Source organism: Anser brachyrhynchus (genome assembly GCF_964034855.1).
Source record: "Anser brachyrhynchus genome assembly, chromosome: Z".
NCBI lineage: Eukaryota > Metazoa > Chordata > Aves > Anseriformes > Anatidae > Anser > Anser brachyrhynchus.
Window position 1 is genome coordinate 54,740,765 of NC_137697.1, and position 17,516 is coordinate 54,758,280.

General features: G+C 38.1%; 1 protein-coding gene across 4 annotated transcripts in view; it reads left to right on the forward strand.

The window, feature by feature from the left end:
- EFNA5 (ephrin A5) overlaps positions 1 to 17,516 on the forward strand; it is a 210,842-nt gene that overhangs the window by 143,053 nt on the left and 50,273 nt on the right. Inside the window, exon 1 of one of the 4 annotated variants that reach the window (XM_080572841.1) lies at positions 1,214 to 1,302. The exons of the other annotated variants lie outside the window; for them this stretch is intronic. Coding sequence (XP_080428967.1) covers positions 1,229 to 1,302 — 74 coding nt within the window. The 5' untranslated portion in view covers positions 1,214 to 1,228. Of the gene's footprint in view, positions 1 to 1,213; positions 1,303 to 17,516 lie in introns of those variants that run through there. 4 annotated transcript variants of the gene reach the window in all.

Consider the following 17,516-nt stretch of genomic DNA (forward strand, 5'->3'; position numbering starts at 1 on the left):
CATTTGGAGATAAACTTGTTTTCAACTTTCAGACTTTGGGAGAAAAAGTGATCTCAAGAGTTTTCCTGCTTAAATAAATAAATAAGCATCTATGATTTAAAGTTGCTTTAAATATCATTCAAGACAGATTTTATGTAGATATATTTGTTCTATCTAGTCTGTACTAGCTGTGCACTTGACGTGCATATTAGTTTTCTGTTTCAAGCTAAACACAACTGGAATTCTGCAGAGACCAAAAGAGAAATAGTGAAATACATCCCTCTCATCAAAAAAGACAAGCAAGGCAAATAATCCCAAAACAACAACCCAGCAAAATTATTTCTTTCAAAATACATGTAAAAGAAGTTAAGTGGTAAATGTTAACCATGTGAGATATGAAATGAGAATTTAACTAACCAGCACCGTAGATTTTTCCAGATACAATCCTCTATTAATAGGTGCTTTTCTACTCCAGTACATGCAGTCTCAAAAAAACTGTTAAAAATCTGTTACTATACAAGTGTTTATTTCATTTCCTCCCAATTCTCAATGATTCATGCTGTACTGTTGCATCTTCTGAACACTCCCTTCTAAAATCCATGCAAATTATGATTTGTGGTGGCTTCACAATTGTGGAGATGATTTCACAGTAAGTGCTAGATGAATATGCTGTTGGTGTATGTATGTGCAATATATCTTAACTGACATAAAAGAGAAGTAATCCCCACTAAGAAATATTCAGAAGTAAAGATCAACATGTGCATGTTGTGGCTTTCCACATTTGAATTAGCAGATCTAAATGAGATGTTGATTTTTTACGTTGTCTGTGCTTGGTTTGTTCACAACCACTGACAAGATGTGTATGAACTCTAACAGCTACAGGGAGTCCTACCTGAGATTTCCTGCTGTAGCATATATGTGTACATGCATACACACATTCACGCAGTCTCACCACCTTTTTCTTGGCCCCACATGCAGTTTCACAAGTGTTATTACAGTCAAGAGGCACACGGTGTGGTGTGTTTGACTTTCTCCGGTGGATGGTGTAGGAGGCAAGGGCTGTAAAGAGCACTGCTATGCATTCCCACCCCGGGAATCTGGGAGGACTGTTTTGCTCTGACCTTGGTCTGGTTTTCCTCCACATTCCTTGCTGTCCCCAAGCTGTGAGGCTGATCTGTTCGGACAAACTCATTTTGTTAAGTGGAAATTCCTTTAGAAAACTAGGAATAGAAATTGATGGGAACTCTACATGATTAAGTGTTCAGTGATTATTATTTTTTTTTTTCTGCTACCTGTGATGAATTTACTTAGCAGTAAAACTTCGTAAGTATTTTGTGCTTCATGTGCTTTCAACTGGAGTGGTCTGAATTCTTTTTATAGTTGCTATATGACATGACAGTTAACAGTTTGGCTTGGCCAAAGTGTTAAGCTGTGTTTGCAAAAAGAATATATCAGTAATTTTCCTTTACCAGAGGTTTTGTTTTCAGTTTAAATATATATCATAAGAGAGCCTTATAAATGTTGCAGTTTCTCTCTCTCTTTTCAAAGAGGAGAAAGAAGCTGTAGATGTTTTCCAGGGAATGGGGAGAGGGATAGAGAGTTCATCTCTGTATAATACTTAAGTTCAGGAAAGACTGTGTGAGCCTGTAGAAGCAACACAGTAAATAGAAGAAGGAGCTGTGTTTTTGAAAAACAGAAGACTTTGCAATATTCTTATGTTTCAGGACACATGTGGTCACCACCTTGTCTTATGAAAATGCCATCCTGGCAGAAATCAAAAACGTGTATTATTATAAAAGGTCACTGAAGAAAGCATGGGACGCTTTTGTTTGGGCCACAGGTACAAACCTTTAGGTGCTGCTGAGCCCACAGCTCCACGAATGACAAGGACAAAACAAAAGTTTTACATTCCCAACAGATACCACCCCTCAGTCAGGGGGGCACAGGCCACCATGAAATGCCATACCACCTGTTAAACAAAAGAGCTCGGAATGAGAAGCAATAAACTGTTCTCCAGATGTTTATCACTTGGGTTTACATACCTTCTTTTGTGTGTGAGAGAATTACCTGTCATACTCAATATTTGATTTAATCCCAACTTCTGCAGTAACGGCTAATAGTTGAGTAATTTAAAAAAGAAGTTTATTTCAGCTGAATTTTTTTTCAGTTTGGTTCAGAAGATGCTATCTGCAGCAGCTTTCTCTCCAACACACCTGAGTTTGTGGTGGAAGCCTGTGTTGTGTTGTCTTGATCTAATGTCTCAGTCAAGAAAATGCGTTATGTGCCAGGCATGGAATAGAAAGCTAGAACACTTTAGGGGTTCAATCAAGGGCCAAAATACTCTGCAGTAACTTGCTCCAGTGGAAGAGTGTCTCTTATTTGTCTCTTGGTGAAATTGCCTGTTATAAATTTCCTACTGATGCTGTATCTGCAAGTGATTGCTTTTACTGTATCTTAAAAGCTTTTCATACCAAGTTCTTCAACGCTCTTTAAATTTTATATATTGCTTTGAATAGCTTTCATTCACACTTAAAACCCCTCCTACTTCCAACCTTACTGAAAGTGGACCCTGCATAAAAAAATACTGCTGTGCTTAGAAGTTTACCAGTTAAACACTTAATTCCCAGAAATATAGCTCAATAACTGCAGCCTTATACCTTTAAAGAAGACAATGAGTCATGTACAATTATAGCTATTTTAGATAGCTATTTAGATAGATACTTAGATCTGTCGCTCTCTCTCCTCTTCATGTTCCTTCCTTCCCCCTGCCTCAAAAGAAAAGAGGAAATAGGGTGTGGGGAGGTTTGTGGGTTTATTTAAAACTATATAAAACATAATTTACAGTTATTGTGTGGGGAAACATATCCAGCTATATTGTTCATAGATTTTGGCAAGAGTTTTCTCAACTATATGCTCTAGATCTACACTTTCCATTGGTTGGTTACAGGTCCACTTTGTATCAGTATTTTATTCTTACAATGTCTGCCATGTTAAGCCCAAGTGATTTTATTACTGAATTATTTTTTAGAGGATGTATTTTTAGCTCAATCTATTTCCTTGTTCTGTAGTTATTTAAAAGGTATTCAATCCATTTATCTAATTTTTGGCCAGGAAGAGGTTTTTGGGGTTGTTCAGAGAAAGGTTACCAAGTTAAAGGCACAGTAAGTCTTAAAGATACGGAAAGAGGATCACTCCTTAAGGGAAACAACACAACATGAATACTTCCTTATATTTGTTTAAAAACAAAACAACAACAACACTTTTTTTTTTGTTTTTGTAGTCATAGTGTTAATGTCCAGCTGTTTTGAATGAGCTTGTTGGGTTTTGTTGGTTTTCTGTTTTCCTTTTGTTCAAGCTGCCTTAGAAGAACAAGAAAACTTTTTCCATTTTGCAAATTGACCAGAGGCTACTCTAAACGTGCAATAAAGCTGTAAGGCACATGTGAGACTCATCAGGAAAACACAAGTAGAATTCTAACCAACTAGGTGCTGATTTTATTTCTTTTTGTTTGTTTTTTCATCCGCAGCCAGAAAACAGAGGAATTTTGTGGAATCTTATTTAAGACAGTGTTAGAATTCCCAGTGACATTAATGGGAACAGGTTCAGACATTCTATATTAAATTGTTATTTCTTATTCAGCATTGTGAATGGCTTATTTGGAACAAAGTTTGCAATTGAATTTAAAGTACTAACACCAACTCATCAGTGGAACAGATGTTTTATTTTCTGTTTATTTGCTACATTCTTCAACGCAAGCCATGGTGCTTTGGCCAAAAGCTTATTACGCGCATCTAAAATGCTTGTGTCTTAGCCTCTCAAATAACTGCATGCAGTTAAGGTCTTCAGCACGAAGTACAATTACTGTACATTTTGAAAAGTTGCAGAAAATAATTGATCAAGAGGTTACACTATGTAGGACACAATGGAACTTGTATAGCCTAGAGCAGAAAGTTTCTTCTTCCTTATCCGGTGCAGTAATGTAGATTATGCCAAGCTGTGCTGGGCTGCACTCTGGGGAGGTTGATCAGGATCTCTGCTACTGTGGGGCAGCATTGTGCTGCCAGAACAGGGATTTCCTTCAGGAGCAGGGCTGGGGAGAGGCTAGGCAGTATTTCCAAGTACAAACTATGAAGGGAGTGCTATTTCTGGGGTCAGAAAGCTTAGCATAAAGACACTTGTCCTGCACTCAAGTCTATCTAATGTGTTGAAGATCTCAGAGATAGATAAAACGTCTGCTGAGTGCCTCTGGCCCCAGTGTAGGGTTGACTAAGCTGAGCTAATGCATAGCTGGTAGAACTTCATGAACTCAAGTGAATATATTGAAGCAAAATATCCTGTGTTATGTTACCCATTTTTTCACTTTCCTTTTACCTTAAGTAATTGCCAGATGACTGCAGAGTCACCCAGTTATACTGAATAGCTGGAACATTTAGTTGGTGGAAAAGGCTGTCCATGAGTGTGTGTAAAAGCACTTCACCCTGAGAATGAATTGGTGTCCAGTGTGCATAGTCTATGAATTGGTCAGAAGGAGATAAAGTTGCTTACCATCCTTGGTTTTGAGTGATGACCTTGTCTGTGTTTAGAAATAGTGAAGAATCTAGTTAACTGGAAATCAAAGACTGAAGACTTTCAGATGGAATTACTGCTTCTTCTGGAGTGTTTCACACCAATGAACCAGCTCTTTCAGAAGAACTTGAAGTTAGCAGGTAACGAAGATTACCTGGGCAAGATGGCCCTAGTTTTTCATTACAGGGGTTAATTATAAATGGAATATAATCCAGGGCAGCTTTAAATGCAAAGGAAGGTTATATCAACAATTGATGCTATTTTTTATTTATTTTTTGATAAATTGTGTGTTAGTCAACTTTTCAAAACATCAGTTACACTGATACGCTTTCTGTGTGACAGGCTGCAACTGAACCTTATTATTCATACAACATGTCTGTGTGATGTTACCGAATCAATTTGTGCTGTATCCATTTTGCACTTGAGGATAGTTCACAGTCCTGTATGAGCAGAAATGGTTAGCTGGCAATAGTAGAAGACAGAGCAGAAAATGGATGGAGTCCACAACCTTTTTCTTTGTGGCAGCAGCTCCTTCTTTCATCCACTTTCAGGTTTTTTTTTCCTTGCCTCATCAATATGTACAAAGCAGATGTTAAGTCAAAAAGCAGATATGCTCTTAGCTCTTTACAAATCAATTCTTTTACATTCTAACAGGCAGAAAGTTAAATGAGGGTAGGGAAAGGTCTCTATCTTTTCTGACTGGCAGAAAAGGGCCGTGCCTGGCTGTAATTGCTTATTGGATGTAATTCTGTTCAAAGACAGACTGTTCAGGACTTGGCAGCCCAGCCTTGCCAGTGCTAGGCTAGTTTAAACCAAAGTACAGGGTATTTCTTATGTTGCTGAGATGCAATTCATAATATGAATGATGGAGCAACACGTGAACTTAGTAAATAAGGAAAAAGTGAAACCTGGAAGGTGTTACATGCTGATGTGTTGTACACGTTTGGGAATCAAGGAATGCTTGCACAGTGATAATGGCCTGATTTATCTCAGAAACATTTTTCATGAATTGAAAGTAAGATGGCAACTTGAAAGGACAGGATGTGAAATCGATCAGAAAAGGAAGTCTTTAGGGCTTCTGCAGTTATATGAGTGCAGTTAGTGCAGTGCAATTACTGTTCCTCACTAGCTTGTCTCTTGGTTCCTTTCATTGTAAAGTACACTGGCGCACTCTCATCGACCTTGGGCAGCTGATGCTATAAATGTGTCTGCTAAGTGCAAATTCCAGTATAGTCCTGCATTGCCAGTTGTCACCTGCCTCTCTCCCTCCCTCTGGTGCTTGGAGCTAATGCATTCTTCCTTTGGAGTGGGTTTCACTGTCCCTCATTAAACAGACAAAAAGTTTCTTCGTTTCTTCCCTCACTGCCTGATGAAACTTGCTCTCTGAAGCTTAGTTTTATTTTATTATTCTTGGCTCGGATGCACTGGGAGTTAAATTACAAAGCCGATGTCACCTCACTCTCCGCAAACTAGCTCCCAGAGGCATTTCATCATGGTGTTCACGTGAGACCTCGCAGTGCTGCAGCGGGGCTGCAAAGTGCCTAAGCAAAACATTATGCAATTATAAGTAATAATAATAATAATTAAGAGACAAACAAAAAACACAACAGAACAGGTTAAAAAGGAGGTGAGCTGATGGCCAGGTTCCTCAGCAGAGCTGCCAAGAGCCGCATGTCCCCTGTGAGCCTGGAGCCCAGGGTGGCAGCAGGCAGGCCGCAGGGATTTGCCCCGCGCTGCGCTAGGCTGGGCCACAGCGAGGGGGCTGTGGAGAAGGAGGCCCCATGGAGGAGCAGGAGGCAGCCAAAGCAGAGATTAGCCCCAGGCAGCACTGCAGGGTAGAAGGCAGTGCAGGAGAAGGCCTGGAGGAGGAGGGAGAGGTTGCTTCGGACTCCTTGTGATCACTAAGCCCTTGCCCAGCTGAAACTCTGATCTCTGCCGCAGCAAGTTGTATGAAAATAATTGTATCTTGTTTCCCAGCTTCTTGCTGCTTCTTTTATGTGGTACGCTCATCCACTAACCTGAATATTTTTTTATTCTGCTATTAAATTCTCTCCTGCATTCCCGGTATGAGGGGAGTTCTGTCTGTTCTGAAAGGAGATGACTTCTCTTACATAAGGCGCCTGAAGCACTGGAATTTTTTGAGAGAAGGAAGAAAATTAAATTGTGTGTTTCATTAAGTTCTATTTTTCAGCTGTTTCTTTTTCTTCGCATGAAAATAACAGTTAAAAACACAGATTCAGGTGGAATAAAGCTATTTGTAAATTCACATTTAGTTCATGGAGCAGTTTAAGGGAAAACAGTTGCAAAAGATGAAGCAATCGTTTCAGCAATCAAAAAGAAAATTTAATTTAAAAAATTGCTAACTGTGTTATAAGAAGACTTAAGCTTTCCTCGTGTCCCCAAACCAAAAGTTACATGCACAGCAGTAATGCTTACGTGTTTATTCATTCTGAACACCGCAGCTGGTTCCTTCCAGCTAATTCCTGTAGTCAGTGCTTCAGCAAGGAAACAGACTTGTGTAAACCCTTGTATCTTCTGACTATGAAGGGATTTGGGTGAAATTCAGGTGGCAGAAGCTACTCCTGGCATTGGCAGGTCTCTTGTCTGAGCAGCTGCTCAGAATTCACTGCCGAAAACAAAACTGGCTGTTGGAATAGCAGGAGTAGCAGATAAATATGAAAGTTGGCTGTACTGCTCATCTCATCTTCGTAATTAGATATTTATGTGTCCTCATAGTATCCAAGTGACTCAGTCATCAGTGGTTATTTTCCCACATCAATGAAATATTGCTGTTTTTTGCCATGGAAAACAGCAAAAACCTGAGGTAGGGCAGCATACAGGAAATCAGTTATTAGGCCAACAATGGACCACATCGCTGAGGTCCTGATCCTACTACTCAGTGCCTTGTTCTGTCGCATGGAAGCTATCTACTCACCCCTTTACTGCAGGCCACAATAGATAAGAACCACTAATAATAAGGAAATAATGGGATAGTCACAGGAGGATCTAACTTTATGCATTTATGCATCCAACTGTTCCAGTGTCTCAAAATGCCTTGATGAGCTTGTCCTTCTGTGTATTAACATTGTGAAGAAATTTACTTCTTTGTGGAGACAAGAAAACAGGGTAATGGGGTAATCCTGCAGTAACAATCTCATCACAGTGCTCATCGGCTGATGGATCTCACCATAATGTGTAGTCAGATGCAAGTGGCTGAGAGGTGCAGTCCTCAGTGCATTTCAGGCTCCTGATAAAAAGTCTGTAGATGTACAGACAGTCTTCCTTGCACTGGTCAGATGGTAAGTTAGAGGGGCTGAGCCTTAAAAGCTTTCTTCTGTCACTTTTCCTGATGGGAGTTTTGTTTAAGTCAAATGATCTCTGCTCTGGAAAATGCCAGCTGGATGAAAAATAACACAGACTTGAGATATCAAAGCCTGAGACCAAAACAGAGGAGAGTGTAGAACTATTGTCTCCATCCAAAGGTTAAGACACAGCATTTCACATCCCCATCTGCAAACAGCAAAAGTGTAGGTATTCTGCTGATTGAGTGTCAACAGCAATGTTTGATGCTGACCTGTAAAATCCATTGGAATAGGCTGGAAACAAAAATGCAAGAAGTTTTGTAGATGTTGAATGTAACCCTGCCTGCCCAATCCAAACCATCTCTGCAGAACATTTGCCAGTGATGTAAATCCCAGGGTTACTGACAAGGGGGATTTACAGAGCAAAAACCTAAAGTTATTTCCTGAAGTTGTATTAAGTTAGTGATGAAAGCAGCTCTTCTCCACTGACCCTTGTGTGAAACTGCTTTTGGGTCATCAGTGGTTTGGTTAAGCTCACATGAACATTTGTTTACACTGAGATTTTTATTATTGTTCCAAGAGGATGTTTAAATTTTCTGCAGTCTTGATGGGTACTGAAAGGTCTGGTACGTGTCTTCTAACTAAAGCAGACACTGATTGCGTACAGCTACTGTTATGAACCTTGAAAGTGGCACAACTTCATTTTCTGTGTGTTCAGGCAAGCCCTTCTTGGAAACTTGGCAGTTCAGAGACCAGCTGGTTGTAGTATTGTTGCGTACTTCATAGAATCAAAGAATGGCTTGGGTTGGAAGGGACCCTAAAGATGACCTAGTTCCCACTCCCCAGGGTGTCACCCACTAGATCACAGGGATGTCACCCACTAGATCAGGTTGCTCAGGGCCTCGTCCAAGCTGGCCTTGAACACCTCCAGGGATGGGGCATCCACAGCTTCTCTGGGCAACCTGTTCCAGTGCCTCACCACCCTCTGAGTAAAGAATTTCCCCCTACTTCTGTACTCTGCATTTGGGAGGCAGGGGGAGCCTTTTGCCCAAGGACAAATTCTGGGACTTGATAAGAGGTCTACAAAAACTTTTGCGGGAGAAGTCCACCAGTATCTCTGTGGAGGCTGGGAACCAGGTGATAGACAGAAACACGTATCTGGAGCTGACTCAGATTCTGTCTGTGGCCGGGCTTTGTTGGAAGGGACACAGTGTCTTTGACTACTGCTGTCAATCACACCAATGTCAAACAACAGGCTGGTTGACAAAGTTCATAAATGGAAAAAGCAGTGCAATCAAAAATTGATTCAATTAGTTATTTGTTCTAATTACAGCTTATGAGTGCCATACTGGCTTTCATATCAAAAGAGCAGGTGGTATAATATATATGTTTACCAAGGTAAGGCAGAGGAGCTGCATGTGTATATATGCATAAAAAATGGACTAGAAATCCTGCAAGCAAAACAAAATGATGCGGGTGAAATTTACATGCTGAAGTCTTAAAATCAGAGGTTCTGCTTCAGTAAGTCAGTATGGTCATCTGTTATGGGAGCTGGGATGCTGATGTTAACTGAGCCAAAATGTTGGTTTTACAGTTCATTAGCAGTCTTGGTGAAATGAGCAGCTCATGCTGCGCCATCTAAAAAAGTTTCTCTTTCTAAAATACTCCGAGCCCCAACTATGAAGCTGAGTAGAGACAGATAATTTTTTTTTCCAGTCCACATTTGTCTGAATAAAGGCAGGTGGGGTTGAAAAAGAAATTTTTTCTTTAAGTACTTGCACAGCATTCTGAGGGAAAGAGACAGTTATTGTTTCAAGAAAATTTCTATTTGGGAAAAATGTGTGGTCTCCTGACATGTAGGGGATCTATAAAATAGGTCTGCAGTAAGCTCTTTCACACATTTACTCATTCCGTCTTTGGTTAAATGATTTCCAGCAACACACTTGACAGCTGTGAATGTATGGGTCCCGCAGATCTCTCCCTGGACGAGACCCATTAGCAGCATGAGTGGGTCTGGGCACAGATATGCACAGCAAGCTGATTCTTGCTTATCCTGACAGGAGGAATTTAAAAAATGTGCCAGCTTTCAAGGGTCAGAGGCTAAAATATGGATGTGCTTGTTGCATATTTTGCTTGTCCCTTTAATAGACAGTTTGACACATTCTTTCAGTGAACTTTCTGGAAGACAAATAGCTCAAACTGGACAAAAGAGAAATTGCTCTCGTCAGGATTCCTGTACATGTAATTACCTTCAGGTGTCAAGTGTACATGGTGACTGCTGATTTTTTTTTTTCTTCTGTTCAGACATTTATACCTTGTTGTGTAGCATTTAATTTTATTAACGTGGACATTCTTAAAGGGAGGACATAGAAGATCAGTTGTTTCAGACTTCGCTTTCCCTTATGAAATGGCTGATTTCACATTGTAGATAATTCTCTTGGAGACATGCTTTTGGTCCACTTTTTTCAATCAGCCACGTGGAAGGATTCATAGATCTCCTTGCATGGCTTAAGCACTGAAAGCTGCTCTTAAGCCTTTCCTCTTCTTATGCATGTGGATAGCTGGATCTTTATGAAAAGAATAACTGTTTTGAGCTCCTTTGTTCCTTTGCTTTTAAGCTTTTTGTGTGTGATATGCGTAACAGTTTTGGAAGATGTTAAATCAGCTAATCTACCATGGTGCAAAAACGTTGACAAGATGTGCTTCTTAAAATTACTAGCCTGGGAATGTAATTGTCAATACATATTACTCTGCATTCAAATGAATACTCATATTTTTTTTCCAGCAGTAAGCAACTAATGGATGGATGACATTACTGTAGTCAGGAAACGAAAAGTCTCAGAATACAGAGCAGTACTGAGAAAAGATAGTATTAAACCCTCTTTTGAATATGTCTTGAAGTTTCCTGATGATTGGGTATATGGTAGTCAGTTACATAAAGGAAAAAGGAAGTTTTATTGTGAAAGGCTGTATTTAAATAAAAAACAGTCAAAATACTGCTACAAAAGATTTCAAAGTAAGCAGTTCTTGATAATTTAATTTAACATTAGATAACCTTTTGTTCATCTGGGGACTGCTAAAATTTCATTATTTTTTTTAAGTGACAGATTGGTTCTCCATTTCCAAGAAAATCTGTAGATATGCTTTTTTTTTTTTTTTTAGTCTATATATGAAAGCAATCTCAAAATGACAGAAGTAGAAAGTTTAAGCTAATTATGAAGGGAATTATTCACTTTGTTCATATAGGAACCCCTTTAATATTAGGAAGAGTGGGTTAATGATGTAATCTGGCTTTCAGTCTGCTGTGCATCTTCATCAAATAAACAACAACAGAAAGCCCTCGTTTGGCATTTTTGCCTAAAGGCTGCTGAGAGCTGATTATTCTTCTAATCAGAACCATCACAATCAGGGGAGGCAATTAGCTAGGTTAGGTCTCTGCTGATTTCTCTTGTGGCCCTAAGCATCAGATGGCCTTGAGCACTCTTGAATCCCATCAACAAGTATTTGAGTAATACCTGTTTTGCTCCACCTGTTGTCATTAAGACCTCTTTTTTTCTATTGAAGTGCTTGGTAGTGTGCATGCTGATTTAAATTACACTGTCATAGGAAGACATTAGCTATCCTTCAAAACATAAAACTTTCTAGGCTAGATGATAAATAGAGTTTAAGCTTCTATTGTGTAGTATAAAATAGTAGATATTATTTTTATACACCATGTGCACGTTTCTGAGTGTGTATTTCTGTATTTTTATCAATAACATTTATTTTCATACATAAAGCAAATATACTTAAAACAGTCAGATATGTAATTAGATATACAGCTTGGGCATGTCATGTGGTGAACCTTCATGTTTGTAAATGGTAACACGCTCCTTCTGCTTGCAGTCTGCTCCAGTCATTAATTCTGTTTTTCCCGTAACTTTTGCACGCAGACGATGCCGTTCTGCTTAGCTGTTTATCTACCCGAGTGGTATACTTGATATCTAAATGAACTAAATATTATAGTTCGTATTTTTGTCATATTCATCCCATGTATTTATGTGCTGAAACCAGGGAGTTGCTCCCTGGTTTGCACTAATTCAACAGAAGGGGAAACTTGATCCAGTAGGGCTTGGGGGGGTGGGGGGACGTTTTTCTGTACAGATCATGTATAACTCAAGTAACTTGCAAACTGTCACATAAACCCTCTATACTGTGTTCTTAAGAACCCTTAATGACTCAATAATGCTTTTCTTTCTTCAGTTTCTAGTCTCCTTTTGTACAGTGTGTGGTTTACTAATGATAAAAAATGAAACAAGCCAAATGTACATAAAATAGAAAAGGCACGTTTAGCTTAAACCTACTACAGGCAAAAGAAAAAGTAGGGCACAGGTGATTGAATCAGCAATTCCCCCCAAACCGTCACTGCAGCATGCTAGTACTACTTGTGTAAAATTCGTACTATTTCTCCAGCATAAACGTTGGTATGCAGTTATGACAAACCTTTTTAAGAGGTGTTTTTTTCCAGAATATGGGCTCCTTCAGTTATTATTGAAAGGAAGAATCACTTTTTGGGACACTCTTGGAGTCTTACACCAGATTTCATCCATTTTAAAAGTAATGTCAAGATGATTCTTTTTCTATATTTGTTGATGGAATAATTCAGCATGCTAAGTGGCTGTTCGTCTTGCTGCCACTGTGATTGAATTAAATTTTGGGAGCAGGATCTGTTTTTTTTGTTGTTGATGTTTGTTTGTTTGTTTGTTTGTTTTTTGTCTTAGCAGAATAGGGATTTTTGGATTTTACCTATGTTGAAGAATTTAAATAATAATGTCAGTATTCAGTTCAGCAGATACAAAATCTAATTTTAAGGATATAAAAATAACTGAAATAATGTTTACCCAATCAACCTCAACATACTAAGAAGTCATCTTCTCTGTTGTGCTGCACTGGAAATCATCTCCAAGTTTCAGGTTGGAAAGTTTAAAATAGCTGATTTCATGAAAGGAAGAACAGATTTCAATTAGCCTTAATGTAGGTTTTGTCGTTTACAGTGCACTAAAGTGAACAGATATTCCATATCCCATGTGCATACCCCATGTGTTCTGAGTACGCACGCTGGAGCAGACTGTACATTTCTATGTAACACATACATAACTGATACTAACCAGTGGAGCCGATTTAGTCCCTTGCTGTCTGGGTAGTTAATCAAGAGCATCATCTCAGCACATAAAAGTGAGAAAATTACATGGGTGAAGGGAATTAAGCTTTAATGTTTGAACACATAGGAATTAACGTGCTGTCACCTACGTTCAGATTACTGGTAAGATCAATGGTAGCGTATTGATAAAGTCTCAGGTCGTTTTTTATCTCGCTTAGTGAGGGCATAGTAGCGGTGATGTCATGACCTTCTAATGGACCAAAGAACCATATTTAAAATGTTAATCCTGGTGAGACTTTTTTCTTTTGTGCTATAAAAGGTGCCCGCTCATTAAAGTAAAAGCTTTTTAACCCTTTCTCCTTGTGGATTAAGAGTCAAGTATTGAGCGTTAAGATATCTGTAGTTCAGTTTCCTGGAGATAGAATAATTAAATGAAAGTCATAAGAGGAATTACTGTAATAATATTGATAATGAATGATTCTCAGTATGAAGTTATTCGTTATTGTGGTTCATATCACAAAATGCTGTGTTCACACATTCTTCTTTGGCTGAGGTAGTTTTCCTCTTACTTCAGCATAATAGTGAATAATTTTAGACCACTATATAGTCTATGTGGATTCACTGCTTTGTTGAATGCTTTTCTGCACGGTTAGGCCCCAATTCAGGAAAGCATTTAACTATTTACCTGAATCCTTTGGCTTAGTCTGTGCTTAATGATAAAGAATCAGCTTAACTGCTGTCTTGAACAGAGCTGCTGATTAGAACAGGGAACCTTAATAGTCACGTATCTGTAACCTTTTTGGAACTTTAGATGTCAGAATGTATTTTTTACAACAGTTATAGCTATGACTTAAATAGAGAATGAATACTCATGTGCTGTTACCCAGACCATTCTTGAATATAACAAAAGATCTCTTAACATATATTTAATGTTTTCAAATAATCTGAGTCACCACATGTGCAGGTTGTGAGCATGGGGTAATACACACTGAAAGCAAAAGATGCTTGATCACTGACAGAACTAGCTCATAAAGAAAAGCAAAACAACTGATGGAAAAAAAAGAAAAAAAAAACAACAGTAGAACAGCTTGATTCAGCAACTCATGAAAAACAATCTGATAGCTTAGCTAAAGGCAGTAATTTTGTGCTTTTTTGCAGTCTCACTGTAACCCAAGGAATTGTTAACCTTTTTTAAAGGAAAAACCTTTGTTTCTTCAATGTAAAAGCTAAAGTAGATAGACCACTATATTTACATTACTATCTTAATAAATCCAAACTTACTGCTAATATGTTTAAAGCATATAATTTATCTTCTAGTGAACATATTTCATGTGCATAATAATTAACATTTTTTTTACTTCATTGATGAAAGGACAAGTTACAAAAACAAAACAAATGACCTCCAGACATTCAGCATGTTTTTTCCAAATTTGGTGAAGACCATAGTCTTAAATTGCATTTTGCTCCTGGGACCTTGGAAGGCATAATTTAGGAGATTTTTCATTTGAAGGAAGGAAATGGAGGGCTCTACAGAGGTTTCTCGCCATGTAATAGGAAAAAAGCAGGTTTAAAACAAGTTAGATTATGTTTGCTTCACTGTAAGAATTCTTGCAAAATATCTTCAGGGCATGATAACCTCTCAAGAACTGTAGAGAACGGGTTTGAGCGTTAGAAGAGCATTCCTAAAGAAATGACCAGCTGATTATGAAGTGTGTGTCCCTAAGACTGCAGGACAAGCTGAACAATATAAAACTCTAAGTTATCTTTGAAGTGCAATAAAAGTCTTTTCAGTTGCATTATTTTTGTTTAGAGTCAAAGCATACAAAATGAAAGGACAAATCTTGAGGTCTGTATTCTGTTTTAATCAATCCTTAGCTAAACTTATGCTAGAAAATTAGGAAGCCTGCATTTATCTAGTCGTATGCGGCAGCCTCTTTGCAGACCTGGTGATGTCCATTTAAATCCAATTTTTAATATATTCATTTACAGAAGTGTTTTGATTAAAATCACAAATTGGTATTATGGAAATCAAGATATTTTTTTTTGTGGTGTTAATTTGTCTTCAAAAAAAAGAGTCTTGTAACTGAGGCATTGACAGGGTGTACCCTTTCCTGACTGCTACAGGTAGCAAAGATGAAAATAGTCAGTTTTTTAACATTTGAGCACTACTGTGCTTGGTTAGACACATTTATAATCAGCTGTATCAGTTCTTATAACTCTTATTCTAAACAATGCAACATCACAGATTATAAATCACTTTCCTATGTATGAAATTCATGGTATAAATTATATCTCTGGCAGAGACTGCCAGGTGTCAGGCTCCAAAAAGAAGAGGAGCAAGTACTTTTCCATAAAGCTGTACAACTCAGTGCTGCAGAGCGTATTATGGTGAATTCCCAGAGTTCCCACAGGTTTGAAAGATGCTCAGACTGAAGAAGAAAAATTTATCATTCTCTGTTGAGTGTGAAGAGCCTGAACCTCTGGCTATGCGAAGGATCAGTGACAGTTGTAAGGATGTGTTGGGAAGGTATGACAATGTCTGGGCATCCTCCGCCGGCCAGTGCTGGGCGCTGTTTGTTGGTTTTGATGGGCCTTTTGCTCAGGCCCGGGATGACTGCTGTCATTGCGGTCACATTGCAGGGGGCCAAAGCGGGCAGCAGAGTACATGCAGTGCGAGAGTTAGCTGTGATACATGCCTAAAGGCAGCAGAAGAGGTACGGGATTGATGCTAAATCAGGTGCAAGTGGAAGGATGAAATACTGCTGGGGAGGGCAGCACAGTGCCCACTGGGACAAAGCCAGAAGAGTTGAGGATTAAATTGGTTTGGGCTTGCATACATCTGGTACATCTGTATGTACCAGAAGAACAGAGTAGAAAACAGGCATATGGCAATGGAAGGAAATACTTCACATAGACCATGCCTATTTTGTAAACGTTTTTATATTCTTTTGTTTTACTTTATTGTAATGTACTTTGTTTCTTTATTCCTGAACTAATACTTCAACATAATTTTGGCAGGAAGAATTAGTTCATATGTTCAATAACTCATTTTAACACCTCTGGAACAATGCTAAACTTTCCAATAGAAAATAATGGCTCTTGTCAGATCTGTGCAGTCTCTTCATCACATGTGCTTTGTGGTGTCTGTATAATAAGTAGGAATAACAAGAGAGGGCAAGGAAATAAACCTTTGGTTAAATTTGTCTGTGATATACTCTGCTTCTTATCTTAAGCCTTAGTGTCTGTACCTCTAAAATAGTACTATGTTTTATGCAGACAAGGTCATCAGTCAGTTGTGAATGAAGCAATTTCACTACAGGTTGAAGATTGGAATTAGTTTAAGATTAATTTGGAATCACTTTTAGAAAAATGCAATAGGGAAATTAAGAGAATAGCTTCAGTTTTACCTCTCAGAATTTCTTGATTGATCTGAGAGCAATGCATTTTATTTTCCCTCCCTATTTTTCTGTTATATGAATATTTTATCCATGCATATAAAAGTAAATGAACAGATTTTGCACCTTTTATTAAATTGATATGTATATATACGTATTGAAAATTAATCTTGAAGAAATAAGAATTCTAAAACCCTGTAATGAGAGCTCCGTAATTGGAAAAGACTGTATTGATCACTGTTTTCATTAATCTCATTTAGTTAAAAAAAATGTAATTGTTCCCCATCAGATTGTAATCTTTGTAATGTGTTAGATGCTTTACAGACTAATTGCCAGTTTATAGTTCAAAGCTTTTTGAATTGTATTTGTAAACATAGAAACCCATTTGGATCAGGAACTATCTTGTTCATACGACATACAAAGCTTAAGATAAATTTCTCTAGGAGGGGTGTGGGGGGTTGCTAGGGAGGACATTTTATAAGTCCTGTTGCTCAGAGACTGTGTGTAACAAGATTAAACCCGATGGAAATTTTGTAGTCTGTGTGCTATAAGTCTTTAGAAAAAAATTACAGGATTGAAAAGAAAAAAACTCTAACAGTAATAAATGCTACTGGGTGCTGATGCAATCTGTAATCTAAAACTCCAGATGTTTATTCTTCTTTTAAAGTATAGTTTGTGTAGTGTAGGAGAGAGACTAATGTGCAACAGTAACAGGAAGAAGGCTAAATTATTGTATTTCTCCATAAAACTTTCTGTAAAATGGCATTTCAAAGTCAGTAAAGAAAATATTTCTCCACTGGACCTCTTAAATAAACACAAAGCAATTCTGTAGCAAGAAATAAATTCATGGACTGAAGCCCACTTTCCTGATAGCAAATTGTCTGCAAATGTATTTATGTACTTGTTAGCCATTCTAATGTTTTGTTGTTGTTGTTTTTACCTGAACAAGTTCAAATAGCTTTTGAGAATGTGTTTGAATATCTAGGTTATTCATGTTTGTGGCAAGTTGTGCTTTAATACTGGAATTTCTTGTTATGTTTCTGGATCTGTTTGTTCTGTTATGTGATTTTCTCCACATTTTGCTCAGGCTATTTTATATTTCATTTGGATCCATTCCTTCTTTCTGGAGGATGT